At 57.1% G+C, this 26,421-nt stretch overlaps 2 protein-coding genes and 1 long non-coding RNA gene across 5 annotated transcripts in view; 1 reads left to right on the top strand and 2 right to left on the bottom strand.

Moving 5' to 3' along the window:
- MAP2K3 (mitogen-activated protein kinase kinase 3) overlaps nucleotides 1-6,782 on the bottom strand; it is a 32,657-nt gene extending 25,875 nt beyond the window's left edge. Inside the window, exon 1 of one of the 2 annotated variants that reach the window (XM_080382698.1) lies at nucleotides 6,624-6,782. In XM_080382698.1, the coding sequence (XP_080238824.1) occupies nucleotides 6,624-6,639 (16 nt within the window). In that variant the 5' untranslated portion in view covers nucleotides 6,640-6,782. Of the gene's footprint in view, nucleotides 1-5,524; nucleotides 6,028-6,623 lie in introns of those variants that run through there. The other variant, XM_080382697.1, reaches the window with a different exon arrangement.
- A 4,283-nt stretch (nucleotides 6,783-11,065) lies between these two features.
- Nucleotides 11,066-23,769, top strand: NATD1 (N-acetyltransferase domain containing 1). Of its 2 annotated transcripts, XM_080385976.1 has the most exons (4): nucleotides 11,306-11,440; nucleotides 17,138-17,389; nucleotides 19,406-19,524; nucleotides 20,317-23,769. In XM_080385976.1, the coding sequence occupies exons 2-4, from the start codon at nucleotides 17,335-17,337 to the stop codon at nucleotides 20,431-20,433; spliced, it is 291 nt and encodes a 96-aa protein (XP_080242102.1). In that variant the 5' UTR covers nucleotides 11,306-11,440; nucleotides 17,138-17,334; the 3' UTR covers nucleotides 20,434-23,769. The 2 variants fall into 2 exon arrangements, with proteins under 2 accessions (XP_080242101.1, XP_080242102.1); XM_080385975.1 differs by lacking the exon at nucleotides 17,138-17,389 and having other exon boundaries at nucleotides 11,066-11,440.
- Nucleotides 23,770-24,448: 679 nt separating this feature from the next.
- On the bottom strand, nucleotides 24,449-26,373 carry LOC308063267. The gene is made up of 2 exons (XR_013927904.1): nucleotides 26,316-26,373; nucleotides 24,449-25,983 (listed from the first exon to the last, which is right to left on the bottom strand). It is a non-coding gene; the product is annotated as an uncharacterized lncRNA (long non-coding RNA).
- Between the last annotated feature and the right edge of the window lie 48 nt (nucleotides 26,374-26,421).

Below are 26,421 nucleotides of genomic sequence, written 5' to 3'. Positions count from 1 at the left end.
ATTTCATCCTTGGCTGAGGTGCAACTTGGCAGCGTGTCAGCAGAGAAACCAAGCGGTCGGCAGTGGCAGGGGATTTTTAACTATGCAGAGCAGCTTTCTTAAAAAGCCATGATGCTGAGCACATCTGGCTTTCAGAAAAAGAGCCACGTCATTTTTAGTGACGAGTTGCGAAGGCATCCTCACGTCTTCAGGACAACACACCCCCTTCAGCCGTGCCCAGCCGCAGGGCGCACGTTCCGGACTGATTCAGAGGGACTGTCCTCGGAGCTGCACGCTCTGCTGCTCCATCGCCTCCCTCGCAAGCCTCAACTTTCCACTCTGCCACCAAGTAAACCAAGATCTCCATCCTACAGCAAAAAACACCTCCACCATGCAGCATATTGGCCCTTTGCTACCTTTAATAGGAAACAGTCTCCTGCAGGGAGAGATGCACGCAGCAGGAGAGGACCTCTGCTCCAGCTATGGCAAATGCCCTCCAGCAAGCTGCAGCAGGATGCTGCCAGCTCCAAGGGCTGCTGTTAAATTGCACCAGTAAAGACAGCCAGGGCCATGGCACCTGACCCACCGCAGCCAGCTCCTGCAGCACATGCAAGCTGCTTCACCAGCCGACCCTGCCAGATTCAGACTAGGAGGGAATTTACACACACGCACCACAACGCAGTATCTCGCTGGCCTGCAAGCCCAGACAAGCTGACACTCCCTAGATAACCTCGTCATCCTCCCCTAAACCACCCCCAGCCTGTCCACGTAACCAGCCCTGTGTGTTTATGATCTGTCAGACACATGACTGTCACCTGCCAAGCCCTGCAGACGAGCTTCCTCCCCTCCTGTCCCTCTGCCCTGCACCGCAGTCCCACCAGCACACGGTAAGGAAGGACGTGGCTCTTGGCACTGCCAAAGAGATGCCGGCAGGACCCCATCCCTGCTGCAGGGTTTTATACATTCCTCGTTAGAAATCTCTGAGACCTTTATGGGATCAAAATCCAATCGTTAAAAGCTGCTTTTAATTTTCCTAAAAGATAAGACAGGTGCTATCTAGGCAGCAGAGCACAAACACTCTGTGCCAAGCGGCACTCGGTGCCCAAAGGGCAGCTCCCAGGGAGGAGAGGGTCCAAGCACCACTGTCATCATCAGAGAGGTTCATCCGACACAAGACCTTTGGCCGATGCCAGTGCCAAACCACAGCTAAGGTTAGCAGCCTCTGATGGGAAATTACTTGTATTGAGCACTCTAGAGGTTTCTTCCTTTCCAAAACTAGATTTTTCTTTGGTGGTGGTGTGGGGTGAGGAAGGGTGGATGCTCTACAAACAGCTTCTGGTAAGTTTTGTCTCCTCCTCATCCTGCCTCCTCTTCCACTCAAGTTATGTTTTTAATGGAAATTTTTTTATTAAAAAAAAAAAAAAAAAAAAAGGAAAAACACAGGCATCTCACTTGAAATAATGAAATTAAGGCTTAGAGCATGGGACAGACCTAGCTCAGCAGTGATGCTCCCAGAGCACGGCACAGGCAGGAGGATGGAGGCTGTGGCAGCCCGGTGGGCATCGGACCCTCCCCAGCCCCTCCTGCACCCTGCCAGCACCCAGAGAAAGAGGCAACAGGCAGGCCATCACCCTCACGCTGCTCCTTCCCTCCCCACGTTGCTTCCAGGGCCAGGGCAGACATCCCACAGCACCACACAGCTCCCCGAGGTCACAACACTCACATTTCAAAGAAACCAAACTCCAGCACTGGATGTTTAAAAGCAAGATCGGGTGTCTTTTTACACAATCTGGCTTAATTTGCCCAAAAGCCTTTGGACTGGCTGTAGTAATTCCTGGAAGCAACCTCCTGACCTCCAGCTGAGCACGATGCTCACAGCTGTCCCTTCTAACCTTAAAGCCCCAGGCTCAAGCCATTCCTCGTTTCCCCCTGCGTTAGATCTAGCAGCACACAAGGGCAACCATGCCACACAGAAGAGCCCACCAGCCTCCAGGGCTCAAAAGGGATGTGCTCTTCCAAAGTGCTATCCATCCTCTCTTCCAGCAGGCCAACAGAGCAGACAGTGTGCAAAGAAGCCCCGTGATATTATGCCTGTGGATTAATTAAGTCACGTGGACAACGCAGCACAGGATTAGTGAGGGGAAGGATGCCGGAGAGTGTCCACCTCCCCACTGCCTTCATCCCAGTGCAGGTCCAGAACCTCCCCCAGCATTAGGCAGCGATTCCCTCCTTTCCCTACCCGCTGGGACCACGAGACCCCCAAATCCTGCCCTTCCCTTCAGCCACACCATAACCCCCTGCAACCCGCACAGGCAGCAGCTCTGCTCCAGCCTTTCGCTGGTCAGAGAAGCAGCTGCAAGAGAAAGGTCCAGGCAGGGAGCCCTGTCCCAGCTCCAGAACAGGGAGCACAGACCTGGACCCACCACAAACTGAGGCCAGTTGGGGCCACAAGACACTACACTGTGGTATCTGAGACAGCTGCAGTCCTGCACGGCAATTACAGTATTCCTTGGGGCAACGAACTTTTCAACTCACAACGCTGCCACAAAATCAGTGCAGCATCATCCCCACACAGATAAGGGGCTGTGGGGAGATGGGGTATCTCCCAGGTTAAAAGAAAGAACTGGAAACTTTGTTTCCACCATAAAAAATCCTCTCTGCCCTCTCCCTGACTTAAAATCCCTAGCTAACACTTGACCTGTGCTACAGAGTTCTGTCAGCAAAAGAGGCGGTGGGTAGATCTAGCTCCATAGGTACCCACAAGCAGTCCTGAGTCATGCCAGTGAAACCCCAAACTTTTTTTTGGTAAAATCACCTCCCCAGCCAATGCAAGTTCCTCTCCCAGCTCCATCCGCAGCGCACAGCCTGCCCAGGCAGTGCCTTATTCACACCAGTGAAAACCATCTTCCACCCAAAAACCCACAGAGCCCCACATCCGTGGCAGCAGCTTCTTGGGTCACAAAATCACCGGGACCAGAAACCCGCACCCATTCCCAGGCCCCCAAAGGGAAGCTCTACAAAGCCCATAGGAGTTTCCCCCAGCATCGACCACCTTTGCAAACAACGGGGGCAAAGCAAACTCCAGCTCAACCCTGGACTGCAGCCTGGAGCTGGAAAATAAAAGCAGCCGCCTTCAGGGAGAAGCATTATCCACTGAAACAAAGCAGGGGAGCATCCTTCCACGGAGAGAAACGGATTGCTGAAGCACGGCTAAATACTATTATGTCCAACATGGTATTTTCCAGGCGCCCACTGTTACGCTAGCAGAAAGCAGCACAGGGAGGAGGGCAAAGTGCTGTGCTCTCTCTGACTGTTATAATTAATTGGATGCAAGCTCTGTGATGCTTCAACTTAAAATAAAAACCTGGCTCCGGGGGATCAGAGCTCCTACCCCTGCCAGCCCCCCGCTCACGCACACCCAGGGGACAGCAGGCTGGTGGCTGCTCTGCCCGGATGAGACAGCAGCCCGAAGCCAAAGCCCTGCTTCTGCAGGTCACAGCCCCACGTGTATTTTCAGCAGAACTGCCTTTTTTTTTAGGGGGGTGGCGGCAGGAGAAGCGCGAATGGCACCCGAGACAGTACAGGATTCACAGACAACCGAATTGCGTAACGGTGGAGAGCTCCAGCGGAGGGCACAGCCAGGGCACAGGAGGGACGCGTCCCCACCGCTTATTTACCTACCCAGAATAGACACGCCACCAGAACAAGTACCAGTTCATCCCCAGGTTCTGGCATGTCTCACCACTGATTTTTCTGAGCCTCCCCAGAAACACAGCCTGGCTCTCCCGAGAGCACCCATCTTCCTGGAGGAAGATCTCTTCCCTGAAGACAACAATTTGCTTTTGAATCACTTGGGCATCAGCACTGGGTGAGCCCGGGGGAGGCCAAGGAGGTCTGCTGCCTCCAGACCCCATCTGTGCCCCTTCCCTCCCTGCAGCTGCACGGCTGCTTTCTCCAGCAAACTCCCCCATTTTGGGAGACACGTGCCTCCTGCCTGTCCCTCCACGAGGGGCTTCCCCGGTTGCAGCCAACAGCCACAGCTCTTCACACAGGCTGCACACACAGGCAGAAAATCTGCCTCCAGCTGCAGGAGAAAGGCAGCAGCCTGGATTTGTGAGCACAGTCTAACGCAGACCCGGCACCTTCCACCATGTTTCTGCATACACCCAAAGGCTGCAAACTCCCTGGGACATCATCCTCTCCTGCTTCAACCTCTCAGACACAAGACCGCTCCCTTCACAGCATCCACTTTGCCAAAAAAGCTGCAGGCTTCACTGCAAAATCATGCCCCTGTGTTGCAATCTGCAGCGAGAGGCTGTGTCCCTTGGAAAGCTCTGCAAGGAGGACACAGGAGCAACTCGGGAGCTTTGCATGCAACTCCTTCCCTCAGTGCCACCCGTTCAATGGCAAGTTCAAGGGAGCTTTGGCGATCTGAGACAAGGAGTTTCTGCACATTTTAGTAAACATCAGACTTGACAGCACTAGATAACACGGAAATCAAGCAAGTTTTCCCCACACACCTGATCCTGCAAGATAATTTGGATCAAGCAGATACGGGCAATGGGAAGAGGAAGAAAGCCAAAATCCCTCCTAAGCTTCACGTAATCCCCCGAAGGTGTTTATCTCACAAGCTATGTTTAGCACAGAGCAGGCAAAGCTCTCACCCAGCACCATTCCTATCGCGAGTGTCACGGCCGGCCACGCGCATCCCCAAAAACTCCCGAGGCAGGAGACAACCCCGTGACTAAGCCAAAATGACAGCAGGTGAGTTTTGGTACGCATCTATCATGGAAAATGCCAACCCGAGAGCTTCAGCGCAGCGGCCTCCATTTACAACTCTGATAAACTCACACCCAAGAACAGAACGCAACCAGCAAAAGGAAACCCGCAACGCTCACTGAATTTCCCTAAAGAAAATCAGGGAAATTTAGCTTAGATTCTGTCCACCTGAAAGGCGAGGCAGAAGGAGCTGTTGTGAGTGCTGCCAGCAGCACCCGCAGTCCCAGCAGCGGGAGCACACACTCGGACCTGCAAGCATCCCTATGCAGCACGAGGCAGCCGGCAAACCTGCTCGGCGGGCTGGCACTGCTGAGGCAGCTGCAAAACAGAGCAGAAGCACGGTGGACAGCTAGCAGGAGGAGAGAGGAGGGTTTTGAAGATGCAGATCCGTTACACATGCTCAGGATCGATCCCTGTGCTGAATGCTGCCCTGACAGAAGCAAAAGAGCTCGGGTCAGGTGGGGACCCAGAGCTGCTGGGACCAGCAGAGACCAGGCGCACTCGGCACACGTGCAACACCTCCAGCAAAGGATATCAGCAGTGATGTATGAATGAACCGGTCTGCCACAACCAACAGCCCCGTGCCACCAGAAACCTGCAGCCACAGAAGGGTTCCCAACTTCCTCCGAGGAAATCACCGCGCTCCTGGGTGCTCCTGCAGGCATTGCCTTTAGCTGTCAGGCAGACCGCTTCCCCCAAAATCCTGCCAGGCCCAGCTCGGGCCCCGTCTCCCGCGGGGCACCAGTGGTCCCTCGGCCAAGCTCACCTCTTCCCTCCATGCACACATCCAGCGGTGAGGCGCAGGCAGCCCCCTGCGAACCGAGCGCGTGCTCTGGGCCCAGGTGCCCCGGTGGGAGCCTTTTTAAGAAGCCGGGTTGATCCCTTCCAACGCGGGACGGCGGCGGGAGGCATGTGCTCCTACCTGTGAGTCAGCAGCTCCGCTCAGCACCACCGTACATCGCTGCTGATTCACCCCCTGCTTACACAGCAAACAGGAAACTCAGGTCCACATTCCCTCCGGTTAAGACAGGGATCATTTCAAAAAGGGGGGGAAAATAAATGTCACGCCGAGGTGCGTTCATCTGCTCACATGGTTCCTGACTTCAAGTTTCCAGCGCATCACTCCCGAACAAGGAAAACCCCGAAAATTTTATTCCGGTGATAAGAGATGCAGCAACCGTACTCCCTGTGCTCCCGGGCCGTGCTCACGGCACTGATGCAACCGGTTCCCTGGAGCACCGAGCCACCAGCGAAGCTATTTCCCCATCTCCCCGCATCCCGGCACGGCGGCGGTGCCACCCCGGGCCAATGGCGGTCACCTGGGGATGGCCACCAAGCCACCCGAGTCACGGCCACGTCTACCCACAACACCGGCGATACACGGGAACCTCCGCCAGCCACCGAAGCGCCACAGGCCGGCACCGGGGCACTGAGATCACTGCCAGGCCGCGGGCCCCGGGCTCCGCAGGGACAGGGAGGCCGGCCCCGGCCTGCCCCCCGCAGCGGGCCGGGATGAAGGCCCCGCTCACCCTCGGCCGGCCGCGGCGCCCACGGGGCTGCCACGGGCGTGGGCCTGGCGGGGCAGGGTCCAGCAGCCGCGGGTGAAACCTGCCCGGCTTTATCGCTCCCCAGGCCGGGAGCTTCGCTCCCCCCCCCCCCCGGCCCCCCCGGGCCAGCACCCGCCCCGGGCCCGGCAGCGCGGCCCGCAGGCCCGGCGCAGAGGAAGCCCCAGCCAGCAGCCCACGCCCGGCCGGTTGGGCAAGAACAGTCCCGCCACGGCCGGTAACGCCAGACGCCGGCCGGCCGCAGCCCCCCGTCCTCCTCCCCCGGCCCCGACGCGGGGAGCCCCCGGCCCGCGGCCCTACCTCTGGGCAGGGACATGGCAGCAGCCCCTCGGCGCCCGGGCAGAGCGCGGCCCCGGCGGAGTGCGGCCCGGTGCGGCGGCCGCCGGGGAACAGCGGCGGGGCGGGGCGGTGGCCGATAGGCTCCGCCCTCCGAGCGGCGGGATTGGTCAGAGGCGGGGAGGAGGCGTGGTCAGCTGCCGCAGCCGGGAAAAGCTTCGCGGTTCTCGGGGGCGGTTGTTGGAGGTGAAGTGACGCGGGCGGGCGGGCGAGCAGCCGAGGTGTCCCCCGCCACGGCATCCGCAGGGCGGAGGTGGCGTTTGGGGCGCAGGGGTCCCCATCCTGCCCCACACCTCGCCCTACGCACTGGCACGGGGGCACGGGACTGGGAGGTTGGTGCTGTGCAGCTGAGACCGGCCAAGCTCGTCACATGTTCTGCGGGGGCCCTGCTCCCGCACACCCCGGGTCCCACTGGTGGCCCTGGCTGAAGAGCTGGTGGGGATTTATCCCTCTCCGTGTCACCGGGGAATCACTCCCTCCTGGCCCAGCGATGTGCTGGGGCATGTGCCATGGCAAAGATGCTCCCCCAGACACTGAGCGGGGCTGCAGCTCCACAGGACACAAGTGATACAGTTGGACAAGCAAAAAGGTGGCTGCAAGTGCCATTTTCCAGCCGAAATGCTTAGTGTCATCCATACTGATACAATGGAGAGGTCGGGGGGGCAGCTGCAGGCAGCCTTGGCTGGTCCATCCCAGCCCATTCTCAGCTTCGCATTTATGGAACATTTCGGATCAGTTCGAAGGCTGGAAAACCAGCTGCAAAACCCGGGAGTCACTGCAGGAGGGAAGGAGCTGGGTGGACCAGGGGCTGCCTCTGCACCAGGACACGAATGGTCCTTTAATCCAGCAACGATGGTGTAAGGTCTGGCAGCCGCAAATTGAAGCTAGAAAAGTTCAAATGGGAAATAAATGACAGGTTTTCAATAGGGAGAACAATTACCTTCCTGAGAGACGGAGTCGATTCACCACCTTTCAAGTCTTTCAACACAGGCGAGGAGTCTTTCTAAAAAACCTGCACCCCAACGCAACCGCAGGGTTGTGAGCTCTGATGCAAGAGCTGCAGATGTCACTGCCCGAGCTGGGCGAGCCGGAGGTGGGAGCAGAGTGGCCCTTTCTGGCATTTCAATCTACAAATCCCTGAATCAGCCATGGGGTTTGAACTCCAACCCGGCTATCTGAAGGGTTTTGGGCTGGGGCAGCAGTTGGGTGCGCGATTCTCAGAGTGCCGGCGCAGGGCAGAGCATCGTTAGCACCTTTGGGAACCTGCAGCTGGACAGGGACCTGCGAGGACCGGTGGGACCGGCTTCAACACCTGGCCTGGATGCTGGCAGCACCTGGGGTGTCATTGCAAGTGCAGGGCACGACCCTGCTGTCCCCAAGCGCATTGCGTGCTGCACCACTCCTCCACCTGCATCCTCAGGCATGGCTGGAGATCGCTGCTGGCCCCGGCTGCAATTACAGGGGTGGATGAAACAGCTGCCCAGCTTTTATTCACCCATCCTGAATTGCCAGGCACTTCACAAGTGGGGGTTTGTCCCCTGCTCCAAGGTCTTCCAGTGCAGGAGTGCTGCCAAAGCACAAATGGAAACTGGGGTACACTTGGCAGCAAAATCCAACAGGGTGGGAAGGCGTGGGGCTGGGGAGGGAGCCCGTGGACCCCCGTGGGTTGCAAGGGACCAGAAGCTGCATCTGGTCACCTCCTCATCAGTGGAAGAGCATGAGGACCTCTTGGGAGCACCTCTCCTGCAACCTCACGGTGCCTGCCAGCATGGCTCCTTCTGCTGGCTCCAAGTGGCTCAGGCAGATGGAGAAGGACTCTGCTGAAGAAGTGTATCTGAAACATCAGAGGTGGCTGTAACTCTGGCTTGAGGCAGAGAGAATCCTCACAAGCAAGGGCAGAGCAAAGCATCCCGGTGGATCCAAAGTGCTTCCCAAAAATTTGCCGAAGGGGCTGGATTTTTGGCACCACTGGAAGGCTCTTTGCATTGCTGAGGTGCTGCTGTGGTGGGTTTGCAGGTTCTGGAAGGAAAGCCTGGCAGAGGGAGGGAGCATGGGTGCATCCCAGGGCCAGACCTCACTGGCCACCACTGGCCTGGCCTGGGAATGCCCCTGCAGCAGGACCAGGTGTCCCCTGCACAGCGAGCGGGGGAGGTGGCCCAGAAAGCCAGCAAGGAGCCCCTCGCCTTTGTGCAAAACCTGCTTCTCCTTTCCCCTCTCCTGAGGCTTCCCAGCGAAGCCACTGGCTTACTCCTGAGCACCCCGCACGCCAGAGGCCACCAGAGCTCCCTCGCAGCTCCCAGCGTGGTGCAGGATTTGAGCCCTGCCCCAGGCTCCCCCCTGCCCTCATCTTCCTCCCTGCAAAACCACTGCTGTACCTGGCCCGGCTGTTTGCAGCGCGTTTGCCTCCCCCCTGCTCCCTGTGCCGGCTGTTTTGCCATTTTTATCCCCCTGCACCACTATATGGCAGAGCAACGGCTGCCTGGGAGGGGATGAGAAGGACAACCTCTCACCACCGACATTTTTTAGCCTTTCAATGAGGAGGGGGGTAAGGAAGCCCTCTCCCCTAGCAGGCACCCCTTCCCACGGGCACCCATTCCTGACGGGAGCGGGAGAGCGGGAGCCCAACGGGCACGACGCCAGCACTCGGCACCAGCCGATGGAACGGCACAGACCCAGCAGAGCGAGTGCCCCCATGGCTCAGCTGATGGGCTCTTAACTCAGGGAGCAGGAGCCAAAGGGATGAGTAAACAAGGGCCAAGCTACACGAGGTGGTATTTAGGTGCAGAGCAGCTGCCGGTGAGCCGTTAACTAGTTCCAGATTAATTCTGGGTGTTGCTGTTTGCCTGGCGCAGAGGCAGCCGCCGGCGTGCAGACAGCTTGCACGGGCTCAGCTCCTGCCCCCAAGAGCTTTGGGGTCAAACACACCGCAGTGTCACGGCTACAGCACGATGAGCACAGACACGAGCACCCCCATTTTCTCCCCCAGCTTTGCACCTGCTGGGCGTGCTGGGGTGATTGAGCAGACCCTGATGGACGCGGTGCGGTGGGTGGAAGCTCAAGTGCTTCTGGTTTTGAGGGTGCTTAGTGCAACCGTCCCCCAACCAGCACTTACGGCATCTGTGTGTGTGTGTGTGTGTGTCCCAGTGTCCACCGTGTCCTGTGACAGCTGATGCAGGAGGTTTCCCTCGCTTTTGGGACCGCTGGGATGAGCATCCTGAAGCCGGCTGTCTGCGGCCACCCTGACCAGCCTCCTGCTGCTTTCAGGGGGTTACGGTGCTGCCGGGTGACGGGGCGTGGCATTGCCCCACAGTGGGGCACTGCCGGGCCCCCCTCCCTGGGGAAGGGCCTGCTCCTGGGGGGACAGAGCATCGCGCGTGACCTGGGGCTTCCAGTGCCAGCGCAGGGCACCAGCACAGCACCAGTGCAGCAGCGCAGAGAACCCAGTAGCCAGGCAGGGCACCCAGTACAGTAACTACTGTACAGCAGATGGCACAGCAGGGCAGCACCAGTGCCCCAGTGCAGAACCGGTAAGCCAGTACAGAACCAGTAAGCCAGTACAGAATACCCAGTGCAGGACCAGTAAGCCAGCACAGAATACCCAGTGCAGGACCAATGTGGGACCAGTAAGTCACTACACAGTACCCAGTGTGCGACCAGTACAGAGTACCCAGTGTGGGACCAGTACAGGACCAATAACCTGGTACACAATACCCAGTGCAGGACCAGTGTGAGACCAGTAAGTCAGTACAGAGTGCCCAGTGTGGGACCAGTACAGAGTACCCAGTGTGGGACCAGTACAGGGCCAGTAAACTGGTACACAATATCCAGTGTAGGACCAGTGCAGGACCAATAAGCCAGTAGACAATACCCAGTGCAGGACCAGTGTGGGACCAGTAAGCCAGTATAGAGTACCCAGTGTGGGATGAGTAAACCAGTACACAATATCCAGTGTGGGACCAGTGCAGGACCAGTAAGCCAGTAGACAATACCCAGTGCAGGACCAGTGTGGGACCAGTAAGCCAGTACAGAATACCCAGTGCAGGACCAATGTGGGACCAGTAAGTCAGTATAGAGTACCCAGTGTGGGATGAGTAAACCAGTACACAATATCCAGTGTGGGACCAGTGCAGGACCAGTAAGCCAGTAGACAATACCCAGTGCAGTACCAGTGTGGGACCAGTAAGTCAGTACAGAGTACCCAGTGTGGGACCAATACAGGACCAGTAAACTGGTACACACCACCCAGTGTGGGACCAGTGGAGGACCAGTAAGCCGGTACACAGTACCCAGTGCAAGGCCAGTGTGGGACCAGTAAACCAGTACAGAGTAGCCAGTGCGGGATGAGTGCCAGTAAGCCGGTACAGAATACCCAGTGCAGCACCAGCAAGCCAGCGCAGAGTACCGGGTGCGGGCCCCGCACAGGGCACTGGGGCCGCACGGGAGCCCGTGCCGTGCCCGCCCGCGCGGGGGCGCCGTGGCCGGCGGCGCGGGGCCGGTGCGCTGCCCCTTTAAGAGCCGGGCGGCGGTACCAAAACAAAACGGCGGCGCGGCCATTGGCCGGGTGGCGGGCACGTGGCGCCCAGCTGGCTTCCTGCGGCCGCGCGCCGGTGGCAGCCCCGCGGCCCCGGCCCGGCCCCGCCGCTCCCCCCGCCCCGCCGGGCCCCGCCGCTCCCCCGGCCCGGCCATGGCGCACTCGGCGCCGCTCGGCCTCCTGGAGCAGGGCTGCCCCATCCAGGTGGAGCACGATCGCAAGCGGCGGCAGTTCACCGTGCGGCTGAACGGTAAGGGGCGGGGGCCGCGGCTCCCCGGTTCTGCCTCCTCGGGGGAGGGTGGTCTCAGCTCCCCGTTTCTCCCCGGCCCCCCTCCCCCCGTGCCGCCGGGTCCCACCGCACCTTCCCCTGTGCGCTCGCCCCGACGCCGTGTGTCTGTGCCCCTCCCTGTCCCCCCGTGTGCGCCCCAGTGCTCTCCGGAGCCCCCCTGTGCCCCTCCCGTGCCCCTCGGTGTGCTTCCGTGCCCCCCCCCCCCCGTACAGTTCTGAGCCCCCTGTGCCCTTACCGTGCCCTCGGTGTGCTTCTGTGCCCCCACCGATCCCCCCATGTGCACCCCAATACTCTTCTGAGCCCCCCTCTGCCCCTCCTGTTCCCCCCGGTGTGCTTCTGTGCCCCCCCCCCCCCCCCGTACGCTTCTGAGCCCCCCTGGGCCTCTCTCCGTGCCTGTCTGCCCCCCCAGTACTCTTCTGAGTCCCCCTGTGCCCACCCTGGTCCCCTCGATGTGCTTCAGAGCCCGCCTGCCCCGAGCCCCCGTATACGCTTCTGAGCCCCCCTGCCCCGTACTTCCGCAGTAACCCTGGTTCCTGCTGGTGCCCCCCATCCTTCCTGCCCCCTGGGAGCTGGCCTGTGAAGTCTGGGGGTCTCTTGCCTGGTGTTGGCATGTGGAACCCTGTGCTGGCATGGGTGGGTTTGCAGGGGGGGGATGACACACTAGCTTGTCCCCCCCAGGAGCAGGTAGGTGCCCTGGGGCGATGTGGAGGGGCTGTGCCAACCTGGCGTTGGGGATGTGACGAGCTGCTGGGTGGCTCTTCTGGGGGGATTCCTGCGGGGAAGCCCCCCGGTGTGAGCAGCCCGTGGGGTCCCGGTGCTGTGGGTGCCTGGCACCTGGTTTGGTGGGACCCACAGCACAGAGCCAAGCTGTCACGAGTGGCTGTGGGGCTGTGGAGGCCCCGCCAGCGGCTCTGCCACGTGTTGAGTGGAGTGAACAAAAAAAGTGAGTGCCACTAAAATTTCTCTATGTCATGCCAATTCTTTTCCATCCATCCTCTTAATGGTTAATCCCAAATATTCGAGGATCCCAGCATCTCTTCCCTGTCCATTTGTCATGCTGAGAACTACTGGGTAAAACGGCCACCTCAGTGCCTGACAGAAATTACAGTGTAGTTGCCTTTTTTAAAACAATAAACAAAAAAGATACTTAGAAATGATGCAGACTGTAGGAGGCATTCTCAATAAAACGACAGGAATAGTCTGCGTTTTATTTTAGACTCTTCCCTTCCCCCCCACCCCCCATTTTCATTTCAACCACTAATTACAAAGTGCAGGCTGGAGGCTCGGCAGTGGTGGAGCAAGGAAGGAGGAGACGTGTGTGCTGGGTGCGGAGAAAACAATTTCACCAACTGCTTATTTCAAACAGAGAGAGATCAAACGAGGTCCCGGGTGACGGGTCCCCGCAGCCGTCTCGAGAGCTGTAACGCTGTTGTCGCTGTCGGTAGAGTTCAGGTGCACCCGAAAGAGAGGGGAGAGCTGTGGACCAGTGGTAATTAGGGAAATGTCATCTTTTTATCATGGTTTGCTGAATAAAACCTCTGCCAGCCACCCCGTGGGTAGAGCAGCGTTTGGCAGCTGGGTGGTGATGAGTCGGGTCTGGAGAGGATGAACTTTGTGAGGGTGTCATTGGTGGGAGTCACGTGTGAATCAGCACAAAACTTGCCGCTTCAGGAGGGGACCATGGTAGCTCGGGGAAGCCATAGCCTTCCCCAGGTTGCAGGTGGATCCCTGGGATCAGGGCTGTGGTTTTGTTTCTGGGAGTTCAGGCGGACTGAACCCTTTTTTTGTGAGTTCGGCACTGCTCACCTAAGGGAGCAGAGCTGAGCGTTGTCCTGGCACGATGGTATTCCTGCTGCTGGCCTGACTAACATCCACGCAGAGCAGGTGATCTGTCTCTCCTTCTTGTGAGGCATTTGCTGATAACAGCCAAGCCCTGGAAGGTGGTCAGAAGATAACAATCTCTGTGGGAGTGCGTGGCAGGGTGTTTATTTCCTGCACTGCTCTCTTCATCGCTCCCGCTCCTGGTAAGATGCGCGTCAGCGGTACTGAATGCTCTGGCAGGTTTTCCCTGCTGCGTGCAGGGGAATGGCAAGAAACAGGTCAAGCACAGATTTTGGCGTCAATGTGACCCACGTGTCCCTCTGAGAGTGCTTCCGTCCCATGTCACGCACTGTGGCAGAGATGAACAGCAGGCTGCAGGGCAAACCTGCAGCTCAGCGATGGACTCCAGGGTTGGCTTGTCCCAGGTGCCTTGGTCCTAATTCCAGCTAGATGTCAAGCATGGGTGATGCTTTGGGAAAATGCAGGTGCCTTGGGCTCAGGGACCAAGGAGACAGGCTTTGCTAGTCTTCAGTAATAGCTGGTCTCTGGGCTGATGGTTGGTGGTTTACGGTAGTGTGATGGTGGGTAGAAAACTTTCTGCAGTAATATTTTTATGGATGTCCCTGTAGCAAGAGGCCTGAGAAAGCTGTGAACTAGTTGTGAAAGTGTTCTTTTTCAGCATCATCCTGTGTTTGCCTCTGCACCCCCATGTAACCTCATCTCGGGACTTCCTCCTTGTATGCCAGAAAGATGAATTGCCTTAGGTGTTTTCTGGGTTGCCCTGTCTCTCCCTCCTCTGCTTGTTGTTCCCCTCTCTCCCCTTGTTGCTGTACGTGCCTCTTAAAATTCTGATAGAAACAGGTGCTTCACTTAACGCATTCCCTTTTTCCTTGCATCCCAAATGCAGAAGCATTGAGAAGCTGAAAGTAAAGCTGACTATAACCAGACCTCACTGAGCTTCGCTGTCCCTCCAAGAGGAGGGTAGAAAGAAGCCCAACTGGATTTGTAATCAGTTAAGATGTGACTAACAGCATGAGCTAGCCAAAAAACTCCCCATGCAGCAACTGTGGTGGAAAACATAAATTTGTTGAAGCTAAAAACTTCTGTGGGAATCATACAGGCTATATCATGCAGGAATAGTTGGGGTGTTTTTTTTGGATCTGAGATGAAAGTTCTGGTCAAAACAAGAAACCCAAAGAGACCCTCACCCCAAAGTAGTCAGCTGGTCAGCCCAGCTGCTGGCACAGCTGCTTGGGGCAGGGGAACAGCACTTCTGGCAGCAGCCTCTTTGATTTCTTGATGCCCATCAGACACATCAGGTTCTCCAGTTGGGAGACGGGCTCACCGCATGTGCTGAGCAGCTCCAGTTCCTCAGGGATGTGCGGACTTCTGGCACACCCGCACTCCCATTCATCCAACACGTGGGTGCAGCAAGCCACGCTTCCCAAACCGCCTGCTCCTCCCCAGCTGGGTTTGGGCAGGATCCAGTGGCTGGGAGCTCCTGCTTTGCCTGCTGCTGGTCTGAGTCTTGGGAGCTCCTTGTCAGGAGTCCAGGCTCAGGGTTGTTAGGAGAACTAGAGCCGGTCATGCCTTGGTGCTTTCAGCTCTGCTGGGCAGATCCTCTCCGGGGGGAGGAAGCTACCGATTCTGCAGTGGGCACAAAAGGATCTGGTCGCTGGACACTGCATCAAGATGTCCCCACTCTTCTCCCATGCTGCCATCATCTCAAGAGAGCTCCTAAACGGAAAACTGCTTCAAAGCAGAGTGCCCCCCCACTGCTGCTCCTGCAAGTATGGCCCCTCCATCATGGCTGTGCCATCTCTACTCAGCTCCTGTTGTGCTCTGTTGTGTTTTCTTTCCGTAGCAACGTGCCAGTGGCTCCCTGGGGGGCAAGGCCAGCCCACTGCATGCAGTCAGCTCCAGCCTGGGGTGCACTGGTTCCTCAGGACATCTCATCCTCTCAGCTCGCCCCACACGCAGCTTTTGGTGGCCACCTTTTGGCTCAGCAGCCAGAATAGCTGCGCTGCTGCCTGCCTCTGGGCTTTCCTGGGTCTGAGAGTGGGAAACAGGGCTGGTGTCTGATCTTTCCCTGCTTGCTCTTGGAGAATGGCTTTGCAGCAGAGCCCTAAGGGGGCTGGAGCTCAGGGGCTGCCTCCAAAAGCTGGCAACAGAGCACAGAAATCGGCTTGCAGGCAGCAGCCTGCCCTTGCCAGGCCTCTGCCCTGCTCCGGTGTGGGGCACACAATGGTGTGTCATGGGCTGGGACCAGCACAGAGGGACAGGGCCTGGGGCTGGAGGGACACGTCCTGCTGTGCTGCAGCATCCCCATCGCCAGGCAGGTACTGTGCATGCCCTGGGAGAGGGGATCAGAGAAGGATGGGCTGGAGCGGGGTGGCTGGGAAGACATGTGCCATGTCCCTTCCTCGGCTCAGGGCTGGGGCCAGGCTGGCTGTTTGATCCCCCAAGGCTCGTGAGCCACCTGGCCTGGGGACTTGTGGGGGCGGCACAGCTGAGCCTGCGGTGCAGGGGCCTCATCTGCTGCTCAAAACCATCCACCCTGCTTGGGTGGAAACTCTGTGCTACTGGTCCCAGTAGAGACCCTCCATGGAGAGCAAGTTTAGAGCTGGTCCCTTGCCCACGTCCCAGGAAAGCTTCCCCTTCCCTGTGCCCCCTGTGCTTTGAAGGAGGGCGGGCTGGGGACCAGCTGTGCTGCCATGGCTGCCATTTTCATCCTGCAGCCTCTTGCTCCTCTTTCTTGCTGTGCTGATTTGCATTGACTCAGACTTCCTCGCTGGTGGTGGCCTTGAAGCTGAGGCACTGTGCAGGGGAGCATCTGCAAGTCAAACATCATGCTCGGCTCACTGGGCACTGCCGGGGCTGGCCGAGGCCCGAGCTGGTTTTGCCGAGCTCTAGCTCGATCTGTGCAGGCTGGGAGGATCCCTGCCCTGATCCTGCCCTGAAGCGTAAGGGGAGAGGCAGACAGGAATGATGCCGGCTGGTGGCATCTCTCTTATGTCACATTTTGGTGCAGCTTCTGCTTGCGTCCTTCTCTTGGCAGGGGACCTGCAACAAGCTGGGGCTGGGCTGCTCCTGTGAGGGGTCAATCCTGCCTCCAGCTCCCCCAGCTTTGTGACATTCCCTTTGCTGGGAGCAGGCCCCTGTGTCCAAGGTACCACGGAGCAGCAAGGCTGGCTTCTTCCAGCATCGTGTTGCAGCAAGGTGCTTCTGCTACCCTGTGTCCTCCCTCTGGCCCCGGGGAGGTCTTCTGGTGGGGAAATAAGGGTTATGTATGGAGCTGCTTATGGAGAGCCTAGGAACAGTCCTGGTTTGGGGGCACAGCCTGCTTCACCCAGCTTTTCCCAGAGGCTCTGGTCCCTGGTGAGGACAGTGTGGAGAGGATGTGCAGAGCAGCTGGTTTTGAAGGAAACGGGCTTTCCCTTGGCTGCTTTTCTTCCCCTTGCTTTGTGAGCCTTTGGCCACCTTCAGCCTTCTTCAGGAGAGGAAGAGGAACCTCAGCCTTTAGGAGAGGCTGTTCCTGCAGGACCCGTGCTGAGGGCCGGTGTCACTTTGGAGGCAGGGCTGCCCCAAGTGCCCAGCCCAACAGCAGGCAGCGGAGAATCTGGGTGGGATGCTGTCCTTTCGGATCCTGGCTTGGTTTTCCTTTGACCATGGCTTTTTCCCACTTCCAGCCTTTGTGGTGTTGCAGTCCCACGTGTCCAGCTGTGCCCTGCCTATGGGTTTGACTTGGCATGTTCTTGCCCAGCAGGGTTGCAGGAGGTGTTTGTGGTGACCCTTAAGCGTAACCGCTCACCTCTGGCTGTGTCCCACCCCCATCAGCTCCTGCTGCAATCTGGGTGCTCAGTTCGTGGCTCTGCATCACCTGCCATCACCGTCCTGCAGCAGGGAGCTGGAGATGAGGGACAAGGAGAGCTTGGTGCAGCCCAGCCTAGCCCCGGGGCTGTGCAGGAGTGGGGACGAAGCAGCCATCTCCTCCCAAGCTGTCGGTGTCACCTGCAGGGCCTGCACCAAACCCTATGGCACCAGTGTCCCTGATATCCTTGCTGGGTGGCTCCAGCTTCTATCACCAAGGTGAGCATGTTACAGATGCTTTTATGTACTTTGGTTGAGCTCCAGTGGTTTTTCGAGCTGGGACCGGTTTCCCCACAGCATTAGCAACACTGCTTTTCTCTGCAGAGCTGGTTGTAAAATCCTTTGGGCTCTGTGTGTGTTCATCTGTGTGCTGGTGGCACCCTGCAGCTCCCGTCCTGTCTGGGGTTTTGTGGTGCTACTGTGATACAGCAAATATCGAGGGAAAGTCTGTCCAGGACAGAGCTGAGGTGCTCCAAACACCGCATAGTCTTCTGCTTTAAAATGCATTTGTGTGTGTGATGCTTCTAAATAGATCGTAGCTATATATAAAAGTTATGTTTTTAAAAAATGAGACCTTTTTCTCTGTCATCACTTGGAGAAGAGTTTAAACTTTTCAAAGCCTTAGACAGAGGTTATGGAAATTTTTAGCCTGGGAGGAGAGCAGAGTGGAAAGGCTGGAGCATGTGAAAGCTGCTGTTTTAAGAGCATTTCACAGCCTGGATCCACATGGAGAAATGCTGTGGTTCTCCATTTTTTTCCCTCCTGCAAAGACCTGCAGCTGTAAAATGGGGCAATAGGATCTCACCTGTGCTGGTCTTGGTAAGTGGGAAAAGGTGAGCACCCTGTCAGCCCCTTCCCCACCCCATTACCTCTGCCCATGCCAGCAGTTCACCCCAAACCCTCCATCCTGAGACAGGGCGGGGGATTGAGGATCTGTAGGGAGAGTAAGGGAGCTTGGCTTTTTGGTGTACTAGAGGCTGAGAGGGGCAGGACTGATGCCTGTGAATACTCAGGGGAATGGCAGGGAGGGAAATTATTTATGTCCACCCAAGAACAATGTTGGCACAAGAACGAGCGGGTAGAAACCAGCGGGAATAAACTCAGCCTGGAAATGCAAAGGTTTCCATGCTTTGTAGGAGGATTGAGTCTCTGCCTAAAAGGAGCAGGAACAAAAACTTGAGCTGTTTTTCTTGAAACACAAAATTCAGATGGGCTCATTTCTAGTGCCTCTCAAATACAGGGGTCAGGAGAATGAGGCTGGAGTTGTCAGCTGAAATGCAATAAAATAAAGCGTGTTGAGCTCAGCAATGGCAGATGGTAAATGCAGGTGAACCTTGTGGCCCCTTGCCCCCCAGTAACCATTGGAGGGAAAAGAAGAGTTTCCGTTATTTCAACTGAGCTTGTCTCTTTGATTGGAAGCTTGCATTTCTGAAACTCACTTTTAAATACAGAAACCCTTTAGAAATGAAACGTTTGCTTTTGCGTTGAAGAGAGAAGCTCAGGTTCTGCAGCTGAAGCTGGCAGGGGGTGTTATTAGCTTTCCTCTCATTTACATGTGTGCTGAAACTTCTTTTTTCCTGTAACTGAGCTGCTGTGAGAAAGGTCAGGGTGTTGCAACAGGAAGCCTGTGTGTGTGCACGCATGTAAATGTGTGTACACAAACCCCTTTGCACACCTGTGTGCGATTTCCTGTGTGTTTGTGGGATTCATTTCTCCCAGCATCTTCCCCAAAATGCGTCTATCCAAATGCTGCAAAACCAGGCCAAGAAGTCTTGTCTTGTTTTATATACCACAACAAAGAATGCTGTGCTGTGGAGAGAAAGGAATTGGCTGTTACCTGCGTCAGCTTTGTCCTGATCTTCCCCCTCCTCTTTTTGCACTGTCTCTCCCTCCATCCACACATCTCAGCCCTCCTGCCAGCTGCTTTAGTACCCTAAACGTGTTGTGTTGGCACATCAGCGATTCGGGGAGAAAAATTGCCACTTGTCCAGGGGCTTGGAAAGGCCGGGCAGACCTGCCTCTGCTCACACCTTGGGGGGACAACAAGGACATCCCAGTGTCACTGAAAGCAAAGTCTCCCACCCAGCGCCACAGCCGTTCCCACAGGCGTGAGGGTTATTGTAGCCATCCCAAAGCTGCCCGTTGCCCTGTGGGCTCCCCAGTGAATGGCTCCATCAGACGGTGGGCTGGGGCCTGGGGCTGTCCCAAGCCTCACCCCTCTCTTGCACCCCCCAGGTTGCCATGACAAGGCAGTGCTGCTCTACGAATACGTGGGGAAGCGGATCGTGGACTTGCAGCACACAGAAGTACCGGACGCCTATCGAGGGAGAGGAATAGCCAAGCACCTCGCAAAGGTACAGCCCTGCACACACAGAAGGGCAGAAGCTGTTGCCGTCCCGGCCGTGGCTAGAGACCCTGGCTGAAGCCGGGCCCTGTCACGTTGGAATTGCATGTGTGTCCCTTGGGAACCGTCCCTGCTCTGATGGGAGATAGGGGCAGCTGGCAATCTGTGATCAGACATTCCTATTTCTGGTGGTGAGAGGGGCTGGTGGGTGCCAGCACATCCAGGTGCTCACCCAGGCTTGGCCCTTTCCTCCTCGCAGCGAGCAGCCCTCATGCCCGCCGTGCAGGGGCTGACGCAGAGCCTCTCCTGGGGGCTGGACCCCCTCCTCTCAAAGGTTCAAGGCCCTCCTAAGTCCCTTTCCTGCCTTGGGCTCTGCTTTTGAGGCCCACAGCCATGCAGGGAGAGCTGGGGAGCTGTGAGCACGGTGATGGGGGGGCTGCAGGATGATGCTTTGGGGTCACAGCTGCACCCTGGCCCCATACGCCAGGGCAAATGGGTGACAAAGGTGGCCTTTTGTCACCTGCAGTACAGTAACCACCAGGCTGGATGCATTGAGGGTTACCTGGGGGGTCCCTGCACACCTCTGGCTAAACTGGGGACCCTGTGGAGGCTGCGGCAGGATGGCTGTGCTCTCTCCCCAGCCCTCTCCCTCCACCTGCGTCGCACAGTGGGTATGTAAGGGTGACCTGCTGCTTCCCCCAGCTGCATGCGGGGTGTGGGAGTCAGGACCCCCCTGAGGCTCCAGAGGAGCCTGGCTGGGGGTGCTGGTTGTAACCCATCTGTCCTCTCCGGTTGGTTGCAGGCAGCCCTGGACTTTGTGGTGGAGGAGGACCTGAAAGCTCACCTGACGTGCTGGTACATTCAGAAATACGTCAAGGAGAACCCGCTGCCGCAGTACCTGGAACACTTGCAGCCTTAAGGCAGGACTGCTCTGACACCAGCGCACCCGTCTCTGACTGTTCAACGCGGCCTTTGCTTCTCTGCGGTCTCAGGAAACCCCCCCTCCCACACTCGCAATTCCCATTTTTTTCAAGCACATCCATGTGGTGCACGAGTGTGGGCACGACCTCCTCCTCTCTGCCCACATGTGAGCATGGCTACAGCCCCTGGGCCAGGCTGGCTCTGGGCACATGCGGTGCTCCCCAGTGCTCTTACCAAGCCAGAGGGGTGGAAGAGGTTGACTTTTTTCACCAAACTCCATCACAAAACCAGGGGATGACTTGATCTGCACCTCATCCTCTTCCCTCTGCTTGGTGACAGCTGTGAACTTACTGAGGGATGTTGCGTAGGGGTGGTCACAAGGTACCAGCCCCCCCCTTTCCACCCGGCAGCTGGGGGACATGCTGTGGATTAAGCCTTGTGGGACAGAGGAAGGTGCTGGAGGAGCCCAGCCCTGTGGCAGGTTCATCCCCTGCAGCATCTGCTGGGCACCGAGCCTTGCACAAGCCCACACGGAGTACAGATAAGAACATGTGGGCCATGGTGGCACCTCAGAGGCTTTGCTGTACTGGCCATGGAGACACGGGGATCATGACACTGTCAAGCCTAGAGACAGGAGCCATGCGAGGAGTGGGCTTTGACTGCAGGGGTTGTGGCAGAGCATATGCAGCATGAGTGTGCAGAGGAAGAAAGGTGGCTGAGTTGCAGACACTGCTTCCTGGGGATGCCAGCTCCTGCCCAGCCTTCTGTATGTAGCCCTAGCATGACATGCCCACGGGGTCGTGGGCTGTCGTTGCTGTCTTTGCTCCCTGCTGTTGGTGTTGACCATGCTGGGGTGGACACAGCCTGCTCAGAAGAGCACCAGCCTCCACAGCCAGCCCTGGCCTAAGCAATGAGGGGACATCCCATGCTTTTGCAGGCACCAAGGTGGTTTCCTACAGCTGAAGAGGAAGGCTCCCCCATCTCCCTCAACTCCAGCCCTGCACCTCTGTCTGCACCCCAGATTGTAAAGTCTGAGCTGTCATCGCATCCTGAAAGCAATGGGGGCAAAGCCTCCAGGACCTGCTCCTGGGCCATCCCCAGGGCTTGATGCTAGAGCCACTTGCCTCCGTGGGGATGCTGATTCCTTCTTACAGCCTTTGGAAAGAAGTCCTGGCTTAGGGCATTACACCTCTGCTCACTGGCCTCCTCACAGCTCCAAGCCCAGGGCACTGGCAGCATTGCGGGGTCCTCAACCAGCAGCGTCGTGCTGTTACCTCTGAGGATGATGATCCTGTAGCACAGCTCAGCGCTGTCACAGTCGGATGTAGAGGTAACACTGTAGGGCACTGCCTGCTTCTGGCTTGTCCTGCCTTGCCCAGGCTTCCCAGGGCCTGAGCTAGACCCCAGAGCATCTCCTCGAAGCTCTTAGGATTTTGCGGTGTCCAAGGGCTGTGCTGTGGGTGGGGGGACAGAGCTGCTGGTAAGCCAGCCCTGAGCAGCCACTGGGGGCTGCAGCCAGGCAGAACAAGATAAAAAAACCTTTCACGTGGAGGCCAAATCCAGACCTAGCCTATATCTCAGCAGGAACTTAAGTTTACAACCTGTGCCACAGACCGACTGAAGCCCCAGCCAAGAGGCAGCTCAGCCCTCTCCCCAAGCCCAGCACAAAGTCTGTGGTGGCAAAGGCAAGAGCTCCTACAACCTTCTCTCCTGGTTGGGTTGGTCAGAGATGGAGACCCTGTGCCTGGTCTTGGTCAGGGAGGCCCTGAGCTGTTCCTCTGGCCACTGGCTGGAGGTGAAGCCTGTGCTTTTGGGCTGTCTGCTACCAATGTAACACATCCTTCTGCCTGCAGGCTTGAGTAAAAGCTCCCAAACTCCATCCCTGCCCTGCTACACCACAGGGTGAGACCCCTGCTTGTGTCCGCCACCTGCCTGGGGAGGGACCTGTGCCTGGTGGCAGACCCATCTCTAGTCTGTGCTGCTTAGGAAAGGCATCGAGCCCTGCCGCTACATCACATTTCTGCTGCCCTCTTGCTGCTTATTTCAGCCAGGCTGTGACCTTCAGTGTGGTTTAGAGGGACTAGGAAGGGGTTGCAGGTAACAAACTAAAGAAAAGGGGCCCAAGAAGAAATCTGGGCTGCTACATGTTCAGTCTTTAAAATGCAAAACACTTCAACATCTAGTTACAGGAGCAAGGCTGGCTCTGTTACAGCCAAGTGATGACAGAACTGTCCCTGCTCTTGATCCCAAGGTGAAGCTGAACCATTTCCTCTCTTGTAAGCCAAGATACAATGCTGTCATATCTTTGTCACAGTGGGGCTGGGTGCTTGGAAGAGATGTGTATCTGGTTGCCTTGTGGGAGCAATAGCATGAACCCAGCACTGCAAAGCCTCTGCTGGTTTTGTGCTTTTTCCACTGCATGACAGTTCCCAGAAGTACCCCACTGTGTCCACCGCATGAGAGCGGCTCACTGGAGGGTGTGCTGCAGTTGCTGCACCAGCAGTGTTGCAGTGACCCAGTGTCCAAGCCTGGCTCTGGAGCCTTTTGTGCTGCCCAGGCAGGAGCCTTGGTGCTGGATCACAAATGGCAATCGCTGCCTTAAATCAGGCACAGCACACTGTTTTGCTGCTGCTTCCCTTTGAGGTGCTACAATCCTTCTGATGGAGATGTGTGCCAGTGTCTGTGCCAACCGTTTCACTGCTGTACCCATCCTCTGCCCCGGCCTCCCCTTCCCCTGGTCTTTGAAGTCAGCGAATAGCAATACCCACAGGTCACCAGCGATGCCACGGTCTGTGGTGCTTCTGTGATTTGGCACTGCCAGGCTGGAGATGGCTTGGGGTCCCTTGGTGTTGGGCAGCCCTCCCTCTGCCTCTCCAGCAGCCGCCCTTTCCAGCTGGTCTTTTCAGGAAGGAGCTTTGAGTCCTGTGCTTCCCCTTGGTGCTGACTAAGCCTGGAGGAGTTGAGGGTCCTGGACTCTCCCTGGCAACAGGAGTGTGGAAGTGGTTCACTTGAATATTGAGATCCCCAAACCCATTTGAACTACAGACTTTGGTGGGTGGGGAAATGCAGATTGCTGTCAAACCTGCTTCCACAGCACCCAACTTGAAACATCCCATCCCTTGTCCACTTTCCAGCATTGTCTTCCTCTGTCCAAGGTTTCCATTCTGTTGAATTTGGTGGTTACGATGTGCCTTTCCTTCTCAGGACCTGTTACAAATGACCTTTCTGCTTTTGTTTATGTCTAACATTTATCTTTATTCCCTCCCTCTGTCATACTATAAAACATGAACATAATGCATGGAATACAATACAATAAAAAGTGTGGCTTAACTGACCCACAGTGGTTCACTGTGCTGCGCTTGATGGGAGGCAGGAGGAGGTGCCTGCAGAACCAGGGGACCTTGGGCATCCCTGGCACTGTCACCGCTGGGCTGGGTCACTTTGGCAGGGAGCCTGTTTCACGGGTCCTGTCAAACAACTCTGCTCTCCAGGCCATGTCCAGGGTATGATTTTTGCTACCTTGTTGCTGCATATTCATTTTCTACGTAAATGTATAAACATTCTCTTTTTTTCACATCCTCTAACAAATCTAAACCCAAATCTCTTAGACAGTAACTACTGCACATCTGTCAGTGTCTTGGAGAAGGTGAGAGAAAAGGCAGAAGTTACCGGGTCTGCATGTTTGTGTACTTGGTGTCCACTTTCCTACTGCCTAACCTTCCACTCCAAAAAAAAAAACGGAGAAAACTCTACTCACTCATGAGGAAGAGGATTTTGTGCAGCAAAAGCCCCATCTAGGAGGTGAGGATGTTGGAGGGTCCCTGAGACCCTTGCTAGGATCAGGATGAGTCTTGGTCTGGTGTTGGCCGCAGCTCCCTGTGACCTGCAGTCAGCCACTCATGTCTTTTGGTCACCTAACTGGGTGCTACCTGCATCACCCTTTTCCCATCATAGAGCACCTTAGGGCCAGATCCTGGCATGCTCCCATTGCAAATGAACGGGGAGGCACGGGCTGAAGCTACTGAATTTTATTTCAGGTCATAGGGCTGGCTGACCTCGTGATGACTGCATAGAGCTTGGGTGAGTGGGATCACAACTGGTTCCTCTCCTTTGCCGGATGATCCATCCCTGCTCACACTCATCAGTCCAGCTTTGACATTGCAGGCCAAGGAGTCTTTGGGAGTTATCCTGCAAATGCAGCCTCTCCTGAGCACTCAGTGCTTGTCTTCTGGATTTAAGGTGTTTGAAAACATAAAGGCAGGAAATAATTTAAATAGTCAGCCGGTGGAGTTGTTCCTTGCTGTGCTGGTCCAGAGCAAGGCAGGCAGGCAGGTGACTCAGAGGAACACAAGGCACTTCCCTCCTGGATGGAGCCATTGTTCCTCAGCCCTGGGGGCACAGCCCGAGCACTTGGGATCCCAGCACAGCATGTTAATGTCGCTTCCTAAAGCTGGGTGCAAGCTACAGAGGTGGAGGCTGGAGTTTCAATAGCTGAAAATGGCAGGGCTGGGGGGGTGGGGGGAGAAGGGGCACAGCTTATTTACAGTTACGGTTGGATCCAACATGACAAGTGACAAGTGGCCCCTGGGCTGCAATTTGAGCAGGCAGGAGTGTGGGTTTTGCTGCTCCCAAGAGACAGCACAAAGCCAGGCTGTTGCTGGTAACACGCTCTGTTTACATTCCACATTCCAGACAGCCCGATGCTCCAGCCTGTCCCAGCAATGCTGCCGCTTGGCCGCATGCTCTGCCAGGCTAGGCACACTTCCCAAACACCAAAGGCACCTTTTACCTCCACCAAAGCAGCTGACCCCCAAATTACCGCTGAGAAAGCAGGGGTGCAGGAGGGTCCTGCAGTTTGGTAGAGCAGTCTTGCGATGCCTGGGAAGGTGAAGGCAGCCATGAGCTTGTCCTCTTTAGTTACATTATATCACTTGGAAATAACGTTGTCAAAAAGAGGTTTTCTAGGAACAGGAGATGCAAAACCAGTGCTGCTCTTCTGACATGCACTGTCAGGCTGGAGGAGAGCTAGTTGTGCTCTCCAAAGGGTGCTCAGTGTATGTCCAAGAGAGGGGAGGCTGCAGAGCAGGGAGCTGCTGTTTGTTAAGGGAGAACTAATTCCTGAGAAACCTCTCCTGGGACGAATCAGAACTGGGAGCTACAGCAGGCCCCAGAGAAGCACAAGGATCCTGGAGATACACCATTCAAGCACCCTGGCACAGGCCCCCTTGGGTGACTCTGCTGTGCTGGGGAGTGGCCCCAAGGCTGGAAGCTGAGGACAGAGTGGGTCCTGGGACTCCCCCACAAAACATTCCGCATCAACTGCTGCTGGATCGACAGGAGCTGGGAAACTTGTAGGAGTGGTAAACTTGCATTTTGTTTCCTAGTGAAGTGTTTGGCTATAAACTGTTATTCCTCCTCAGAGACGCAGCAGTGGTCGATACTCCCCAGTCTTTCAGGATTGATTGAAGGGGCCAAATTGGCACCAACACGGGCCAGTCTCTTCCCCAGGGCGGTGCTGCTCTGAGGAGGTCCTCCGCTCCTCCTCCACCTGCGAACATAAATCGTATGTTTCTTTTCGAGGGGGAAAAGGCAGTGTTCAGACTCTGCGGGGCTACCAAACCTCAGCGGCAGCTGGCCCCGCTCTTGCTGGAGGCCACCTCCGCAGTCCGGCCCGGCCCAGGCTGCCTCGCCCGCGGCGGAGGCCTCATCCCCCTCATGGCGGGGCCGCGGGGCAGGCCGGGAGCGGCGGCGGCGCTCCTCCCATAGCCAGCCCGCTCCCGCTGGGGCCGCCGGCAGAAGGGGCCGGGAGCTGGGGCCAGGAGCTGGAGCTAGGGCCGGGGCCGCGGGGCTGCTCTACCTGCCACTGGCAGAGGGCCCTACCCGCGCTCCCGGCCTGGGCCCCGTCCAGCGCCACCATCCTCACACCCGCTGAGGGGACTACGCGTCCCATGAGGCTTCGCGGCCGGGCGGCAGCGCGGGGCACTGT

Source organism: Falco punctatus (assembly GCF_963210335.1).
Source record: "Falco punctatus genome assembly, chromosome: 4".
NCBI lineage: Eukaryota > Metazoa > Chordata > Aves > Falconiformes > Falconidae > Falco > Falco punctatus.
This window is presented reverse-complemented; position numbering and strand designations above follow the sequence as displayed.

Coding starts and splice junctions, on each gene's coding strand:
- NATD1 (XM_080385975.1), top strand. CDS start 11,344: ATGGCGCACTCGGCGCCGCTCGGCCTCCTGGAGCAGGGCTGCCCCATC. Junction 11,441..19,405: donor GTTCACCGTGCGGCTGAACG/GTAAGGGGCGGG, acceptor TGCACCCCCCAG/GTTGCCATGACAAGGCAGTG. Junction 19,525..20,316: donor TAGCCAAGCACCTCGCAAAG/GTACAGCCCTGC, acceptor GGTTGGTTGCAG/GCAGCCCTGGACTTTGTGGT.